Raw genomic sequence first — 19,304 nt, 5'->3', positions numbered from 1 at the left:
GACCGGGCGGCTCGGTGGGGGCCCGGTGGAGCTATGGCCGCTGTTACTTTCAGCCGCCCGGCCTTTACCAATTCGTTTTCTCTAAATATCGAGTTTTGATGTTTGTAACTAGTCCCTTACGAACGCTTTAAAACAGGAGCTAAGAACAGTCAGCTGAGAGTCGGTTCTTTCCCAAGATACGGGTTGTGCAAATAGCTGCTTCATTTCATTTTTAAAGTGAGCTGCTTCTCTTGTCCCAGCTCGTTTAAATACCTCGCGCATTCGAAGAATAAATAGCTGAATTAAAAGTTAGCACGTCCCTCAAATGTTATTGTGTGAATCGCAGCAGATAAGCTCGCACAGCAGCGGGATGTTTATGCAGCATGAGTTAATGAGAAGGTCAGTGCCTTTGCACATCCTTATTAATCCTAGTTTGAAAGGAATCCTACAACAGAACCTGTGCACTTTTAGAGACTTTGTAAGGTCTTTATTACTGGAATATTTTAGTAAATGATCTTTAATTGTAACTTAGCTTTTAAATTGCTTATGTTACTTACTTAATACTTTGACCAACGTATGTGAAAAATTTCATGTCAGATTCACTCGTAAGTAAAAAAATAAGTCATTATATCTACTTATGAGGTAGTATGTGCCTTCTCCTTGAAATGTGAGGCTGTGCAATTGCTGCTCATACATACACGAGAGCTTTATGTATTACAGAGTGCCCAATATTACTTCAGGAAGGTGAAAGTAACATAGCTACTCAGTTTGCAGGTTTAGGAAACTGGGTATTTGTAGTCACATCAGTAAAACTTTCATGTGGTATTGTTTTACTTGCTGTGAGTTAGAAATTTTTCAAATATAACAGGAAGATATTATGCTATTAACATTTATGTTCCTAATTCTCCAAAACACTTGCAAAGCCATATATATGTTAATTTAAGAGACTACTCATTGCGGATACATTTACAATCGTGTGCATGCTAACATTGCTGGACTGCAGCTTTCTCTGCCTGTGCAAGAAACTGCAAACTTTCTGTCAAAGGAAGGTAGAACTGCACAAAAATATTTAGTAACTGATTCAAACATGAAACAGATATTGATAAGGCTCTCCATTTATCTCCTTCAGTACTGCTTACAGGATTTTCTATTTAAATGGGGTTTTTTTTAGCAATAATTTTATCTTGTTTCATTTTTGTGTGGTTTTATTTCATTTTTATTTTACAGGAGATTTACGTGACTCTGCATTGCCTTCGTTGAACTCACCTAGGTAAAGTAGTATTGGCCACTCCCATATATTAATAATCACGTTGTACAAAAAGTGCGAACAAAATCTAGTCTAACTTTGTAAAATAATTTAAAGTTATTTCTTTCAATGTTTTCCTGCACAAAATTATTACCTTTTTCTCCTAACTCCCATACAGTTTTTTTAAAAAAAAAGAGTTATCTTAATAAAAGTGTTGTTCTGAGGCATCAGATTCCCCTTGGAATGCTGCCATGCAGTAAATTCTCATTTGTTCATTAACTCTGTAGCTGAACTATAGAATCTCTCTGAAGAGATATTCCATGAGGAACTTCAGTTCTGTGAGGAAGTCCTAAGCAAACTCAGAATAATACTATCTGACAAAAAAAATATTTGGCACGTTTGTGTGGTGTGTCTTAAATTCGGTGTAACATCTTCCCTTTTCCAGCTACTTCCTTTTCTTTTTTAGCGCTTTTCTCTGCCACTCCCCACCCCTGCGTTTCAGTCATGAAGTCCATTCCCTACTTTTGAAACTATTTTATTTCTTTCTCTTGTTTACCAAAAGTAAAAAGTCAAGAGCAGTTATCACAGAATCACAGAATTGACTGGGTTGGAAAAGACCTCAGAGATCATCGAGTCCAACTCTAGTCCGTTTACTAGATCATGGCACTAAGTGCCATGTCCAATCTCAGTTTAAAAACCTCCAGGGACGGCGAGTCCACCACCTCCCTGGGCAGGCCATTCCAATGCCTGACCACTCTCTCTGTAAAGAATTTCTTTCTAATATCCAGCCTAAATTTCCCTGGCAGAGTTTAAGCCCATGCCCCCTTGTCCTATTGCTAACTGCCTGGGAGAAGAGACCAATCCCCACCCGGCTATAACTTCCCTTCAGGTAGTTATAGAGAGTGATGAGGTCACCTCTAAGCCTCCTCTTCTCCAGACTAAACAACCCCAGCTCCCTCAGCCTCTCCCCATAGGTCTTGTGTTCAAGTCCCTTCACCAGTCGTGTTGCTCTTCTCTGGACCCGCTCCAGCACTTCAATGTCTTTCCTGAACTGAGGGGCCCAGAACTGAACACAATACTCCAGGTGTGGCCTCACCAGTGCAGAGTACAGGGGAAGGATCGCTTCCCTTGTCCTGCTGACCACGCTATTTTTGATACAGGACAGGATACCATTGGTGCACTCTTGGCTCATGTTGAGCTTCCTGTCATTTAGTACCCCCAGGTCCCTTTCTGTCTGACTGCTCTCCAGCCACTCTGCTGCGCCTTATGCTGTAACTGCCTTTTGGGAAAGGATGAAGCCAAGTAAATCCAAGTTTGCTGCCACTTCACGTAATTTAATTCTTGAATGTTATATCAGTACCTTGGTATTTATGCCAGAACTCCTCAAAGTGTTATTGTAATAGCTATACGCAGTTACGTACTCAAGCTAGATTTACTGGTGCATCCACCAATAAATATGATGAAATAAGATAGGGAGTTTTTAGATGCAAGTGTTGCTATACTTTATTGGACTCATGGATCAATAATTGATTTTTCTTTCCTTTCTTGAGAGCAGCAAAGAAAAATGCTAGTAACTTTCTTGGTGGAATGTGACATCATCTGATCCATTTGTAAAGTCTTATAACTTGCAGTAGTAAGAAGGATACTTGAAGCTCATAGTCTTAGGTACTACTGCAGCCTTTATTATAACACTGGTTTTATAGCTATCAAGTTCCTGTGAAATGTGTTCTTTTAGAGCTGAAATTACATGTAACAGCAATAAATGCCAGTAACTTCATGTTCTGTGTTTTTTAAATCTGTCACACTGTTACCTTTAATAAATCTGACTTGTAATGGATTGATGTGTACAGCTGGAAGTACTTTATTTCCAGGAGACACCTTTGAGTGACTTCACATGCTTAATCTGATTTTTGTGATTTAATTTTATCAAACAGCCGATAAATCTATTTTGAAGTAATCTAATGCATAAATATTCATTTAGTGTTGAAGGTGATGCTATCAAAGTTTACGTAAGAGTACGTCCCCCTTCAGAGGGAACTGTGTTAACCGATGGAGATCAAGGCTTGTGTTTATCTGTTCTTTCATCAAATACCATCCGTCTGCATTCGAAGCCTGAGCCAAAGATCTTCACTTTTGATTATGTTGCAAATATGGAAACAACACAGGTAATAACTTCCAGAATCTCAAATGGTATTGCAGTTTTCCCCCGAATTTTGGCAACTGCTACACTAAACCTTTCTAGAGATGTAATGCCTTAAGTCTTGTTTTTTTGCAGTGGTCAGATTGTACGTACACAATGTATGCATACATAGATATGTAGTTAAAGGATATAAATGTTGCACTAAATTCTGCACTCTGATAGTTTTAATGTATTTTTTTAATCCATTAATTTCATTAATTAAAGTTTGTGTTAAAATTGAAGCTTCTGTTTTTAACTGCTTTAATAACCCAATAGACAGAAGATAAATCCCTCTATTGAGACAAACATAGCTGGCAGTTAGTAGCTAATATTAAAGATGTGATTGGTATATTAGGAATTTCCGAGTTGATTTTCTATTTGTTATATTTCCTTCCATTTGCCTTTTAAACAGATGCATTGTTCATCTGGGACAGGTAATACTGGAAGGAAAATCCTTCAATTTAATTTTTATAATATTGTGTTTGAAATTCTGAATACAGTTTTAATTCCCCTAAGACTTCAATTCCATTTAACTTATGCTAAAAAAAAAAAACCAAAACTCCCCCAAAAAACCACCCACTATAGGCTGTTATTTGTAGCTAGGCTCTTCTTGCAGGTCTAAGACAAATTCATGAAAATAGATGAGGCTAACAGTTGTGCAGATTTGTTGAATATACCAATGTGAAGTGGCAAATATTGAAAGTTAACTAGATTTGATGAGTGTCATAGGCTCAACTTTGACCTAGTGATGGTATAAACCACATAAGAATCAAAAACACAGGACCAAAATTAATATAATATATATGTGAAAGCCATTATTATTATGCTGGGCTTCATTATTTTTCTTTCAGTCATTAACAAGGAATAAAACTTTTCCAGAGGGAGTGTTTTATGTCACAAAGACTTACAATGTATCTTTTTGCTCTGAGAACTCCAGGACCCATGATACCTGTCTAACCTTAAATAATGTGTCTATTCTATACATTAAAAAGTTAGGCATAGGAAGCCCTGATGGAAGAGATAATTAAATGCCTGGTGCCAAGTGCCTTGTATTTCCCTTGTCCCCAGGAGTCCGTGTTCTCAAGTGTGGCCAAATCTGTGGTTGAATCTTGTATGAATGGCTACAATGGAACCATCTTTGCATAGTAAGTCATTTAATGGTATTTCATAGCAGTTGCAACACTTGAGGAGATTATGTTAACGAGTTGTTGTGGTTTTAAGCCCAGAGCCTGCTTAATGTTACCATAAGCCTTGAAAATGCTTCCTTAGTGCAGCACAACAGAGGGAATATTCTTGTGATATTTAAAAGGACTTCCTATTCCTCTTGGAGGAATCTGTTTATAGGTGCTATGCTTCTAATACTTAAGACCAATCATGTGTATTGTAAACTCATTTCATTTTTCCTGTCATTTGTCTGAGCAATAGAAATTTTCTTGTACCGTTAAAGAGAAAGCTAGTTGTTTTCTATGTGTTCACAGTAAAATGGAACAAAAATTGCTTTGACTTGACATTTGGCCAGCTCAACTCTTTAGTGGGTCTTAACTGCTCATACGAGAGCTCATGAATGATAATTTTAACTTTCAAAATGTTTTCAAGGTAGAAATATATCTATGACTAATAGCATTAAATATTATTATATTAACTCTCAATATTTTTCATTTTGAAAACTGAATAAGCACTTTGGTCAAAAATGCTAACTTGAAGGACTGATCTAATCAAAACTTTATGTGGATTTTTAATTTATCACTGTATTTTCAAAACCGTGAAGGGAAGTCTACTTTGTTACAATAGACAAATGTGGAAAAATGAAGTTGCCCTGAAGTTCCTCTGGCGTGATTAATAACTGTGGTTAAAAAAGATACTTTCAACTTAAAAGTATTTTCATCATTTTGGGTGTATGTGCACTACTGAGTGACACAAAACCCAAAAGACTGAGCCAAAAATTAATTTAATGTATATATTTGAAAGACTTAACTTTAATGCTAAGTTCTGCATGGTGGATGGCGGGGGAGAGAAAAGGTGACTTATCAAACAGAATTTTATGGTCAAATTTGCTGTTCTGTTTTTATGCCTTGTTAGCTGACTGATTTATCAACTTGCATATTCTGTCTCTTTTTATCTTCCATTTAGAATTTTTTTTGTTTGCTTTAAACTGTGAGTTCTTAACAGGTAATAATCTTAAACAGATTATTGAAAAATTCAGAGCCAGAATAAAACTTTATCTGACTTTTTTTTTATTATTATTTTTTTTTAATTTTTTTTTCATTAGTGGCCAGACTGGATCAGGAAAAACCTTTACTATGATGGGTGAGTGTATGAGAGAGAGCTTAATCCTTCAGTGGTTTCTAAATGTTTTTTTGTCTTGAGTTGAAATGTCATCTTGCTCAAACATCAGGGGTGATTTAGATTTGTCTTCCTGCACATAAATCTAGGGTTTAACAAATGTTGTAGCACTCAGTGCAGTTGTTCTTACTTTATATCAAAAGAGTGAAGTATGAGTACTCTACTTTTTTTAAGATGTAGATTTTTTTCTGTTTTTAACATGACAGTAGCTTTTCAATTAAATCAAACACTTTTAGCAGATTTTTACAAAAATGAGTATTTTACTGGTTTTCCTCTTTGGCTGATATCCTTTGCATGTGTAGAAAAATATAGTAGTGTGCAAGGATCTTCCATATTATAATATAGTGAGGTTTTCAAAATAACTACTTCTTACCCAACTAGGAATTTACAGGCTCTCTGTACATGAAGGGATCCCCTTGTAATCTTGTTCTTCATACAGTGGTGATTTTCAATGCATTAGTATTGTACTTGATATTAGAAAGTTACTGAAATAACCAAAACCAGCTTGGCTGACATATTTTTGAGTGCTACATAGAAATTAACTAAACACAGGGACAAACTCAACCCATCTTTCTGGTTCTTCAAACCCGGGTTAAGGTGGCTGTATTGACCTACCTGCACATCTCTACATGTTTTCTATGCAAGTCCATGTAGTTTACGCTATTTTAGACTTAGGTAACCTATGGGCAGGTAAAACAAACTTTCAAAAGCATCATTTAGACTATAAATATATCCCATTATGAAATATTATCTTAGATCTTCAATGTGGATTTTATTACATTTCATCTGTGATTTTTGTTATAAACTGACTAAAACCAGGTTGCTGAAGTCTTCTGTAATGTCATCTTAAAAATATCAACCATTATTCTTGAGTAGTACTAATTATTTTTTTTTAATAAAAAATCTCTTTAGGACCATCTGATTCTGATAATTTCACTCACAGTCTGAGAGGCGTAATTCCACGGAGCTTTGAATACTTATTTTTTCTAATTGAACGTGAAAAAGAAAAGGTACATTTATTTTATACTTATTATTGCAGTGAAAGTAATGTCTCACATTAAAGATTAGCTAAGGCTGCTTGATAACCTGGGTGTGTAGCAGTTAAGTTTCCAGGATTATTGCCATCTTGCATCAGATTTTTTAATGAGAAGTGCTTGCATCTATTACTTTACCAAATTACAGTATGCTTTCTTCAGACACAAGCGTGCTTACATTTTGAGTCTAAAAATGCATCTAGGTTTCTGGATGTTGGCTGTCAACTGGGCATCAGAAATGTATAGTATGTGGAATATGTATGCAAACTAGTAGCTTTAGATATGTATAAAAAGAGCCTCTCTGCCATACAATGGCAGACTTAACAAAATCAATCTGTTTATAGTGTAAATTACTGTGTTTTTCAGGCTGGCGGTGGAAAGAGTTTTCTCTGCAAATGCTCGTTTATTGAAATCTACAATGAACAGATATTTGACTTGCTAGATTCTGCTTCAGCTGGACTCTTTCTCAGAGAACACATCAAGAAGGGAGTCTTTGTTGATGGTGCTGTTGAACAGGTGTTGTCATCTGCTGCTGAAGCATACCAGGTAATTTTTGTCACTTTTTAATACTTGTGCTATTTATCTTGATGCTTATTTGGTAAATATTCTTCTTTGATTAAAGCACATAGTTTTTGCACACTGTTTATGACACCTTCTTCTATCTCCATCCTCAAAAAAACAGCATAAAAAGCTGTTTCTAGGCAATTCTTCCTGACTATCCCACTCATGTAAGAAATCTTATAGTTCTGGAGTTTGGAATGGATGAACTGCAATTACAGTAATCTTTTCCTTAATGTATGCTTCATACGTCTCTGAAATAGCACCAGAAAGCTACATCTCCTGCTAATTAGGCTGTGTGCGTGTTCAAGAAGCTGTCAGGTTTATTTTTCCATGAATGAGACGCATACACATAGCACTACTGGGACTTTAATTTTTTTTTTTTTCCCCTTTGTGTACTGCTAACATCCACCAGTGCTGGATATGATATCCTTTCAAATGGCAATGGTGCTCTTGGAAGAAAGAAGTGAATATTATAATTAGTGCTTTTATTAAGCTTGACCATAGCTGTATTTTTTCACTTCTCTTGTAAGAAACGTCCTGGTCCTTGAGAGTATTGAAAGCTGTTGCACTGAAATATGCTTACTACTGTTTGTCACCAGTATATAAATACTGGTTACAGTCTGAGATACTTGGAATTACTGGATGTCTTTTTCATGCTTAGGTATTAACTATGGGCTGGAGAAACCGTCGTGTAGCATCGACCTCAATGAACAGGGAGTCCTCAAGATCACATGCAGTTTTCACTATCACAGTGGAATCAATGGAGAAAAACAATGAAATTGTTAACATTCGGTCTTCCCTGCTCAACCTGGTAGACTTGGCAGGATCTGAGAGACAGAAAGACACCCATACAGAAGGACTGAGGTTAAAGGTTAGATCTGTAATACCTGTGGCATCTCCTTTCAGATGTGCTGCCCTGTTCCATTCACCATATTTGTTCACCCTTGTTCTCTTTTTCTTTTTTTTTTAACTCTTTCAGGAAGCAGGTAACATAAATCGATCACTAAGTTGCCTGGGCCAAGTAATCACAGCACTTGTTGATGTGGGTAATGGAAAACAGAGACACATTTGTTACCGGGATTCCAAGCTGACTTTCCTATTACGGGTAATACATATCCTCTGGATTTTATGTGCTACTTGGGATGTAGAAAAAAATACTTGTTCAGATTGGTGCTTTTTTTACTCTAAAAAGCTGAACTTGGATACATGAAAAAATTTTTTCTATATTGCTCAGGTGGAAGAAATCTCCAAAAACAGCTTTTTACCTAAACAGGCTTCCAGTCGATTTATTACTGTTATACTGAATACAAGAAAATTTATGCTCATAATCTCCTTTTACATATTTGCAAGTTTTAAAGAAAAAGCAGCATATGTTTTCATTCCTATAACTTGGGAAATACTGTGTATTATAATATAATATTTAGAGATGTGCTGAAATGTTTGACAGGGCTTCCAGAATTCATCTATGTATGCAAAGTGGTGTTATGATTTTAATAATTAGATAAATTTACCATTTCCTACCTAAGAGCTTATGGGCTTTTTTCAAGATGCACAGAAAACAAAGGCGGAAGCAGTCAAAGATTTGTTGGATGCCAGTAGTCCTCAAAATTCTGTGAGCAGTAAAGAATAATATCTGTAATATATTTTTGCATTATAGTATAGTACTTGTACATAATACAGTATTTTTATTACAACACAGAATTATTGTGATCACAGTGAAATTTCCCAATCGTTCCATCCCTGTTCCATGTAGATCTTAGAATCATAAACTTCTGAAGAATTATGTTCTTCCAATGCAACTAAAAATACAAAGAAATTGGAAGAGAATTGCAGCTATATGAGCTACTACTTTCTTAAGTGGTTATTTTTGTTAGGTGTTTGTACTGCAAAGAAGTCCACAAGCATGACTTTCTCTGCTAAACAGAGAATGCCATTGAGGCTTATGGGCTATTTTGTAGTACTAGGCTTTTAGGTATAATTCTCCAGAGATTTGGGAGCTACTTGTCAAACAGCAGAGAGGTATTTGAAGATGTGCACGTAAAAGGGGGAGGTTACTTCTGTATTCTTGGTCAAGAATTTGTTGTTTTGTGATTTTGTTTGTTTGGCAGTTGCACCAAAAGATAGGTTGGAACAATCAACAGGGTAGATGATGTTCAAAATAGTGCGAATACCAATCTGCTTATGACCAAGATTAAAACTAAATTACTTTATTTCCTGTTGTGTTGTTTCTTTGGTTTTTTTAATCTCTCTCTGTTGTTCAGGTGTAAAATATCTCAAATTGTTAATTATTAATACAGAATCAGGGGCTTGAAAATGCAAATAAAGTCTTTATTTACAGTCACATCCTTGATAACTCACATTTGAATTAAAATTCAGAAACTTAAGTAGCATGGAGATTGAACAAACTGCAGAAGGGATTTAATTTAATCAAAGTGATACACAGTAGCTCGTAGGTGTTGGCTTCTTGCTGTAGCCAAAAACATGCAAAACAAGATAACTTCTGTGTTTTTAAATAGGATTCCCTTGGTGGTAATGCAAAAACATGTATAATCGCCAATGTTCATCCAGGATCCAGGTGTTTTGGTGAAACACTGTCCACCCTTAATTTTGCTCAGCGAGCAAAGCTGATTAAAAACAAGGTAAGAGAGTTATTCAATGTCTTTATTGTTGCAACAAACAATTTTGTGTTGTTTAAGCTGCAAATCTGCAGACAGGGTAGCTTCAAGGAAATAATCTTGTGCCTTCACTAATTTAAATGGCTATAACTTATTTAGGAAAGCAAATTTAGGATTTTAAAATGTTTGACAAATGATTATTGAAAAGGACTTGTTTTTGCTTACAAATAGACTACAACAGCTGGGCACTAGGCAATGGCTGATAACAGTGTGCGTTCATTCCTTGTTCTCCGAGCACTTCATTGGAAAAAGTAAATCTATACTAAAAGTTAAAATTGTCATTAAAAAAAAAAAAAAAATTCAATAGTATTTCAGTGCAACCAGGTTTTATATATGCTAATACCCAAACCATAATTTCTCGTCACTGGCTTTTGAAAGTATGTTGGCATTTGGCTGGAAACTACTGCCCTTGATGTATACTACTTAGCTTTGTTGGTTAAAAAACTCCTGAGAAAATTCTGCAGAAAACATTAAATTTTTAACAAATATTTTTAGCTAAAGTAGCACTTGCTAGTTTCTTGGTAAATTGAATGTTGCTTTTCCCATGAGTTTTTCCTTTCATAAGGTGGAAAACTACTCAGTAATTTTGTTGCTTTGCAATCTTTGACTCTTCTTTTATCCTATAAAAGATAAGATTATTTTTTTTTAATTTGTATATCTTTGTAATTTTCTTTTAACCTATTTATGAAAGGCTGTGGTAAATGAAGACACACAAGGAAATGTGAGCCAACTGCAAGCTGAGGTTAAGAAGTTGAAAGACCAGCTTGCTCAACTGACTTCAGTACCATCTATGCGTCACGTTTCTGTATCACAAGGTAAGAGTTGGGGATGAGGGGAGAGAGAATTTGCTACTCTTCTAGCCCAGAGTGTTGGAGCCTTATACAATTCATTAAGTTTCTGAACAATTAAAATTGTAAGGACTGGCCTATAGAGGTTGAATTTGTCTTATGGATCCTATTGCCTGTATTTGTATCTAAAGTTTTGCGGAAATTGTTAACGTGATTTTATTTTCTTTGTGTGTGGGGCTGTGCTTCTATTGTAGCATACCTAGAATACTCTTCCAGCTCAGAAGAGGTGTTATCTTGCCTAATCCTATAAGTAACAAAAGGTTTACATGTGACTGCTTGTACATTTATGTTGGAGGGAGGCCACTAAGGTGTTGACAATGCCCATTCAATCTGCATTCTTTTTAAGGTCAGGACAGGGCTTTTTTCTCTCCTTCTTCTTCCCCTTTTGCCCTTTCAGGAAGATCCTAAGAAGGATGTTTACCTTTCAGTAAAAGTTCAGTATCAATGTAAGATGGTAACGGGATTTTTATCAATATGTAACTTTTCTTCCAGAAGCTTTTCACTAGACCACTGTATCTATGCTATAGATTCCAGCATAGCTTTCTATTACATATACTTCTCACTGAAATCCATTACCTTATCATGTTTTATTATATGGTGGTAAATTTGGTCTTGTAACTCTCACTGTGATCCTGAGTCAACTCTTTCCTGACCTTGCTGAGAAATCAAAGATACAACAATAGAAGTTTAACTAAAGAAGTTAGAAAGACTCTTCATCTGTGGATGAGTTTTTCTAAGGAAAAGTTACTTCTCTATGAACATCACATTTACACATTAAAAAAAGCTGGTGATGATGTTAATACTGAATCATTGTGAATACAGAGAGAGGGCTCAAAAATGTTTGAGTTGTGAGGGAAAGCAAATGATTATGCTTAAACACTGAAGAAAGGTTTTATGCAGAACCTAATGTATTAGAGCTGTGTTTAGTCTATGCAATTAAATCAGGTTTGTAATATTTGATCACACAAATATGAAAGCTGCTTAGAAGCCCCTTTAAAGACATCCTGGCATTTTTTAATATATTAAATTAAATAGGATAGTCATTGTGCACCTAGATACTATGGTTATTAGTATTCTATAAGCAGTCTTGCCTGCATGAGGCTATTCAGGAATGCTATTTTAAATTAATTTCTGAAGTGGATTAGTTAAACCCTTTTAATCCCTTATGTGGACACTTTCCTTCCAGATTAAATTACTAATTGTCCACTTAATTCATGCTTATTTTCCTGAATTTCCTTCTCATAAACCAGTTAGTCCACCTTTAATATGTACAAACTAATAATGCAATAAATGGTTTGGTGTTATCAAATTAATTTCAGAGGGGTTTTGCAGTTTATAGATACATTCAGCTGAACAAACTGATTCTTTAATTTTATTAAAAGTTCATCGCAAAGCTGTTTAATGCTTAAACAACTTTGTTAATTATACAATTATGTATATTGACTCTGCTCTTTATCAGGACTTGCAGGCGACTAAGAATTACAGTCTAAACGTCTTTGCTATGGGTACGGCATATGATTTTAGAGGAATTATGCTGTTAAAATAATTTATTTAAATTTTCTTTACATAACTGTCATGTTATGTATTTAGGAAAACTTGGTTAACTGATATGTTAATAAATATGGCACTCATTTTATTGACTTACCCTACAGGTGCTGTTGATGAAGGGAAGAACAACATAAATTACATGAGCAACTTTCTTGAAGCAATGTTGTTCTGGGTGAAATCAGAAGGTGAAAAGAAGGTAAGAAAGCATTAATATTTCTAAGTGTATTCTGTGTACTATCTGATGAGACCATACTGAAACTGACTCCTAATGATTTTTCTTTGTTTTTGAATAAAAATACTCTGTCTAAAGATAAGGTTTCATAATAATGGAACTAGTCAAATGACATTAAAAAAAAATCTTTCAAAATCAGACAAGCCATAGGATAGCTTTCATAGTATGTTTAGTTTTAGGGGGTTTATTTGAAGTTTCTAATAAAAACTTTGAACAGAACAACAAACTTGACAATCAATGGTAGGACAAGGGGTAATGGGTTCAAACTGGAACACAAGAGGTTCCACTTAAATTTGAGAAGGAACTTCTTCTCAGTGAGGGTGACAGAGCACTGGAACAGGCTGCCCAGGGGGGTAGTGGAGTCTCCTTCTCTGGAGACATTCAAAACCCGCCTGGACGCCTTCCTGCGTAGCCTCATCTAGGTGTTCCTGCTCCGGCAGGGGAATTGGACTAGATGATATTTTGAGGTCACTTCCAATCCCTGACATTCTGTGATTCTGTGAAACTTCTGTTTTACACAGTTCTGAGTGCATCTTTGAGTGTCTGGGTCAACAGTGTGTTTTTTGAAGCAAACCTCGCAGTCATCCCCATTTTATTGCGCATTACTTCATGTCATTTTTTTTTTTTTTTTTTTGGGAGGGGGGGGCGGGATGTGGGGAGGGGAGGGAAGAAAATGACCTGAAACTCTAGAGGTGCATCTAATGTGCTTAACTGAATATTTAATCTACAGGAATCATATTGGAGCTTCCAAGTAAAATTTTTGCAATAGAGCATGTAATTTGGCTTCTTGATACGAGTTGTTGCTCTCTACAGGTCTGCTCGAAGTGAATGTGTTCACAAAATTGTTAACTGAGTTTTGTATCATTTGTGTGTATGTAATACACGCACCTTAAAAATTAATCTAGTGTAACTCACTTTCCACCAATCTGTGTATGTACTTTCCAAGAATTTATTAGAAAAAATTGCTCAACTAGAAGATCTGTGTGCCAAGAAGGAGAAATTCATTCAGTCCAATAAAATGATAGTTAAATTCCGTGAAGACCATATCGTTCGCTTGGAGAGATTACATAAGGAGTCTGGTGGAAGTTTATTGCCAAAAGAGCAGAATGATCTTCTCAGTGAGTTGAGACAGGAATTGCAGATGCTCAGAGAACAGGTAAGTCTCTAGTTTTTCCCTTCTAGAAGAGTTATTGTGAGAATAACTCATGTGATGGGCTTCTCTGATGAGTGGATATGGGCTTCTTAGGAAAGACAGGCAGGAAAAAAGTGGATGGGTGGTGGGTCCCTTTACAGAAGCACTTGAGAGAATGGCAGGAAGATGCGCCAGCAGAGGTTTAGGTTGGACATTAGGAAAAGGTTCTTCCCCCAGAAGGTGCTGGAGCACTGAAGAGGCTCCCCAGGGAGGTGTCACGGCCCCAAGCCTGACAGTGTTCAAGAAGAGACTGGACAATGCCCTCAGACACATGGTGTGAACTGTGGGGTTGCCATGTGCAGGGAGAGGTGTTAGACTTGATGATCCTTGTGGGTCTCTTCCAACTCAGGGCATTCTATGCTTCTATGACAGTAATAGCATATAGATTCCCTATGGAAGGGTTTAGAGCTTGTGAGTTTGTGTAAGAGGAGAAGCTAGTAAGGGTGATGTCATGGAAGCTTGCTGCAGGCCACCTGATCTGGGTGAGGTAGAGGACTAAGTCTCCTTTAAGCAACTCTCAAGGAAGTCTCCAAATCACAAATCCCCATTGTTATGGGAGACTTTAACCTCGATGACATCTGTTGAAAGGGAAAGACAGCAGGATGCAAGTAATTCAGCAGGTTTCTAAAGGAGAATAGCACAGATGTTAGATGAGCCAATCGGGGGTCATGCTGTTCTGGAGCTGTCTGAGGAAGGCAAGCATCCAAGTACATACCTAAGGCTTCAGCAGAGGAGGCTTCAGGTTATTCAGGTATCTGGTAGGTGTGGTATCACTTGTGAGGCAATTTTGAAGAACAAAGAAGATCAAGATAGAAGGCAGATCTGTAAAAGCAATTTTGTCCAAGCACAAACAAGAAAAATGAGTAGATGTATTAGAAGACCAGCTTGAATCTGTAACTCATAACTGAACTCCAAAGTGAAGTGGGGAGGAAAGTACGGAAGGTCAGGACAGTCATTAAAGAATTATAGAAACATTACTACAGCATGGATGGACAGTGTTAAGAAAAGCCAAAGCTGAAGGTTAAAACTGAAAAGGGGTGTCAAGAGTAGCAAGAAAAGCTGCTACTGCTTTATTACCAATAAAAGAATAAGCACGCTAAATGCAAACCCACTGTCTTTTTTAAGAGAAGATTCCAAGAGAGTATGAAAATTAAAAAAAAAAAAATGGGGCAGTTTTAACCACTGTTGGGAATACCTTTTTTTCCCTTTTCTGTTGCAAGTTAATGCTTATTAAAGGTAAGGTGGTAGAGAAACAGGTAGTTATGCATAGCGTTGTCTGGAACATAAAAGCTGTTGAATAAAAATATTGCTTATCACAGACGGAACAACACCCACGAATTGCAAAGTACGCCATGGAGAACCATAACCTCAGAGAGGAGAATAAAAGACTTCGTTCTTTACAGTCAGTTAAAAAGGCCCAAGAAATTGATGCTCAGACTATTGCAGAACTAGAAAAAGCTTTTTTGGAAGCTTCAGCTGCAGAGAAAAATACTGGAGGTAAAAATATGCTAACATTCTTCAGCTAAATAAGCTTACTGTATTTCTGTCGTGTGCAATGTAGTGTTGAAAATGTTTGTCTTGATGTATTTTTGCCTTCTTCAAAGTGATACCTAAAGACTGATAAAACAGGTTTCTTTAATTTGATTCACACTGGCCTTCAATGAAATACAGCACTAGGGAATTTGGATTCTCATGCATCTTGTGAACACCATCCGTATTCATATTTTGTTGTCCTCAGTTATTATGAAGACTTCAGTAATATTAATTATTCTGCTGATTTTTCACGTGACCTGTTGCTAATACCCATTTTCTTCAATCTCGATTGCTGCTGTGCTCTTCAAAAGCCTACAAATGCTTTCATTTTAGTAAAACTTAAAATATTTGAGCTACTCTGATTTCAGAGGGTGTATGTTTGTTCTTTAGGTCATCATTTATATTCTACCACCGTATCAGTGGAAGGCAACTCCCTGGCATCTGTTGAAAAGCTGAAGGCACGCCTGCTACAGACTCAGAGTGAACTGGCGAGTTCAAAACAAGAATATGAAGAATTCAAAGAGCTAACCAAGTGAGACAAAACAGCATAGAAATGTCTTAATGTATTTAATGTCTTAATGTATTTAAATGATTTTTTATATTGATTTTTTTAAAGGTAGTCTCAGACCCTGAATATATGGTCGTAAGTATGTTCTTTGGATATAAAAGAGGGCCAGGTTAAGAGAACTGGCATTCCCATAGAATATGTTCCTGTTCAACTCGGTTACTCCCAGACTAGGAAACTACCATGATGCAGTATGAAGGCAGGTCTGCACTGTTGCAGATTTGTTTTTCTGAAAGCTCTTCTTTATGCTAAAATGCAGAAGAATGCACATCATCTTCGAGTTCTGATAGTCACCTGTTTAATGGGACAGGGAGAGTTTGGCTTAGCTGCCAGGTTGAGCAGTAACTAAATATTCCAGATGGAAGCAGTGACAGGAACTGAGAGTTGAGGGGTTTTGGAGGGGCGTATTTTGGGGTTTTTGTTTGGTTTAGTGCAACAGTAGTTTTTCATATAACCACTTGAAGATTGCAAGTTGAGTCACCATAAATGTAGAATCCAAGCACCCCAGAGAATTTTGGCTAACCTGTTGGCTGATTTTGTTTGGTGGTGGGGTTTGTTTGGGTTTTGGGGTTTTCGTTTGTTTGTTTTCCACTACAGACTTAATAAGGCAATAGTACCACTATCTTGAGACTTGTTATCAGAAGAGAGATTTAATTCAAATGAAAGCAAAGACATGGTATCAGTAGTTCACTGATGTCCATATGCTTTGGCATGTAAATGCAAGATAACACTCTACTTTGTCCTTACTAATGTACTAAAGAATTTGGTGTCATTGTTCTCCTTGAGGGCAGCACAAGATAATGCGAAAGGCCTGAGGAATATCTTTACTGTGTGTGCATGTAAATAATATGCAAGTGCATAATACGCAGCTTAACTTGATCAACCCAATTTCTGAAAAATTCAGGTCCTGTTACTGGAGATACAAGAAAAACAATGGTGTTTCCATCAAACGTAATGTAAATCTGGAAGGCTAAAGGGACCTGATTTTTTTGTTTGTTTGTTTTTGTATTTATTTTTTTGTTCTACCTAATGTTGATTTTTATTAATTTTGGTGAATCTAGAGTGGTTCTAGAAGCATCGGCATAAGATATGTCAATTTTTGCCGCTCCGCTTTTTGTTGTTGTTGTTGCAAAGTAGCTTTGTAATGTTCTTTTTCCTCATTCGTGCAATTTTATGACTTTGTATTTTTATTCTTAAATTTCTGAGTAACAAATCCTATGCACATTCTAAATGTTAGCGTTAGGATCCACTGAGTTTATCAATTCAGCAGCCCATCTGTTGTCCTTGTATCATTAGTTACAATAGTTTGTTTATATCCTCATATATTATTTTCCTGCCAATTTGGCATATTCCTGTTTCATGTATCACATGTTTTGTGCATGTTTTGCTTTCCTGATAGTAGGTATGTGTTTTATTGTCACTTTCTTCGTGGATTGCAGTCAAACAGAAGCATCTTTTTGAGCCTCTGGATTCACCTCTTGATTTCACTAAATTTTAAACTCATTTTCAGTTTCAGAGTAACAAAATGCTTCATTTTACATGCAAGTGTAATGGTATTCTGTATCTGAATAAGTAGAGTAAAATGTAACAATTTCACAAAATCAATGTATGCTTATTTTTCTGTTGTTCAATAGCAGTCAGAACTAAAGTTCTATTCTAATCCATAACTTTTGTTGGGAACTCTAAAAACACGAGGGAAAAGTGATAGCGTTAAACTGCCAAAAGATGAAATAGTATATTTCCTTTTGTCTGTAGACTTTGACCCTACAATTATGTCAGTAAGGCCAACTATCAGAGTAACAGCATGTAGCTCTGCAAAATACATAATGAAAATTCTTCCTAAATTTCTGCTCAACTGTTGGATTTCAGTTAAAGTACTCTTAGAGGGCAAAGTAATCTTAACAGAGAAGCAGTTCCAATAAAAAAAAATCTTTAAAGGATTTTCTTTAATCCTGCCAAGCACCAGTTCAGACTTCTCATATAACTGGATAACATTTTTAAGGCTTAAAACCGTATTGGTATGGATGATATCACTTTCTCATAAAAGGAATTGCAGAGCTCTCAGCTTATTTCATACCGTGTAATGGATTTTTTTCTGACACTTTTAGTTATCCATCTGCTTGCTTCATTATGCAAGCACAAATAAGCTTCTTAGCTGTGGGGTTTTTTTAACTTTCTAATACAGCGCTGGTGGCTTTCTTCTCAAAATAATGTATTTCAGTGTTTGGGTGAAAGTTCAGCTTCAGTTTGCTCATTGGCAGTAGTGCGGTTTATTCATACTGGTGGGAGGGCAAACTGATGGAGTGGTTTTTGACAGTAGTAAAATGCTTCCTAAACAGGAAAGAGCACATGGAACTGCAATCGGAGCTTCAATCCCTTCGGAAAGCAAACCAGCATCTTGAAAACATTCTGGAAGCAACCAAAGCACACAAGCGCCGAGAAGTATCTCAGTTACATAAACTACATAGAGAAACTCTGAAGGTATGAGGATAAGTTTATTTAAAACCAGGCATACTTAATCCTAAGTTGTATGATCCTTAATATGTAACTAGTGTTCTGGCATGTAATCCATATGTGATAAAGCAGATACACTGCTTTTTTGTTCTGAAATACTTACTGAATGTCTGCTACTGTAATCAGGTGACAAATCTGAAAAAGTGTAGTGACTTAGAACTAACCACTTTCATTATTCTGCTTATAGAACTATGAAGTACAATACCAGCCAAAGTCTTAGTTCCATTTTACAGTTAAAATAAAGACTGCTTTGTAATCTTTATAACAGAACATAACCACTCCAACAAAAGCTTACCAGCTAAGATCTCGCCTAGTGCCGCGAATAAGCCCAGAAATCTTGGATTACCATTCTGAAGATTTTCAGTGTTCTGAAGTGATGGATGACATTTTGAAAGAGCCAGTTCCCCCAGAGATGAATGAACAAGCATATGAGGCCATTGCTGAGGAGCTTAAAGTGGCACAGGTGATTGTTCTGGATAAAAACTGAAGTGTATGTGTAACTTCATAATAACGAAGGTTTTGGGATGAAATATTTCCTCGCCAACCCGCCCAAATATATTATAATTTGCATGGGAAACTGAGGCTCTTAAGGCTTCACTAAACAATTCTCTATCTATACGTTGCACTTAAGAGGACTTACAATGAAAATACTGACAGGGATTTGAGAGTTTATTATTGTAAGTAGTTTAAGAAACATAGGACATTAAAACTTTTTTAACCTGATAACTTGTTTCTGAGGAAATTTATTTCTAAGTCTCTGATGACAGCTACCTGTGGAACACTACTCAAGCTTAAAATATAAACTTCATTATTTGAAGAAACCTGCCAAATATTGCTTGTCCACCATTAAATACC

The 19,304-nt window shown here is 36.2% G+C and overlaps 1 protein-coding gene across 2 annotated transcripts in view; it reads left to right on the top strand.

Annotated features, from left to right (window-relative positions):
• Nucleotides 1–19,304, top strand: part of KIF15 (kinesin family member 15) — a 37,304-nt gene that overhangs the window by 548 nt on the left and 17,452 nt on the right. Inside the window, exons 2-18 of one of the 2 annotated variants that reach the window (XM_065051769.1) lie at nucleotides 240–378; nucleotides 1,207–1,249; nucleotides 3,207–3,390; nucleotides 4,473–4,549; nucleotides 5,674–5,711; nucleotides 6,660–6,757; nucleotides 7,148–7,327; nucleotides 8,004–8,213; nucleotides 8,322–8,447; nucleotides 9,859–9,981; nucleotides 10,709–10,832; nucleotides 12,518–12,609; nucleotides 13,592–13,801; nucleotides 15,157–15,334; nucleotides 15,761–15,902; nucleotides 18,275–18,416; nucleotides 18,718–18,912. In XM_065051769.1, the coding sequence (XP_064907841.1) occupies nucleotides 3,376–3,390; nucleotides 4,473–4,549; nucleotides 5,674–5,711; nucleotides 6,660–6,757; nucleotides 7,148–7,327; nucleotides 8,004–8,213; nucleotides 8,322–8,447; nucleotides 9,859–9,981; nucleotides 10,709–10,832; nucleotides 12,518–12,609; nucleotides 13,592–13,801; nucleotides 15,157–15,334; nucleotides 15,761–15,902; nucleotides 18,275–18,416; nucleotides 18,718–18,912 (1,950 nt within the window). In that variant the 5' untranslated portion in view covers nucleotides 240–378; nucleotides 1,207–1,249; nucleotides 3,207–3,375. The remainder of the gene's footprint in view (nucleotides 1–239; nucleotides 379–1,206; nucleotides 1,250–3,206; nucleotides 3,391–4,472; nucleotides 4,550–5,673; nucleotides 5,712–6,659; nucleotides 6,758–7,147; nucleotides 7,328–8,003; nucleotides 8,214–8,321; nucleotides 8,448–9,858; nucleotides 9,982–10,708; nucleotides 10,833–12,517; nucleotides 12,610–13,591; nucleotides 13,802–15,156; nucleotides 15,335–15,760; nucleotides 15,903–18,274; nucleotides 18,417–18,717; nucleotides 18,913–19,304) is intronic. The other variant, XM_065051768.1, reaches the window with a different exon arrangement.

Source organism: Columba livia, chromosome 2 (assembly GCF_036013475.1).
Source record: "Columba livia isolate bColLiv1 breed racing homer chromosome 2, bColLiv1.pat.W.v2, whole genome shotgun sequence".
NCBI lineage: Eukaryota > Metazoa > Chordata > Aves > Columbiformes > Columbidae > Columba > Columba livia.
The sequence above is the reverse complement of the archived record's forward strand: the minus strand, read 5'-3'. Positions and strand labels throughout refer to the sequence as shown.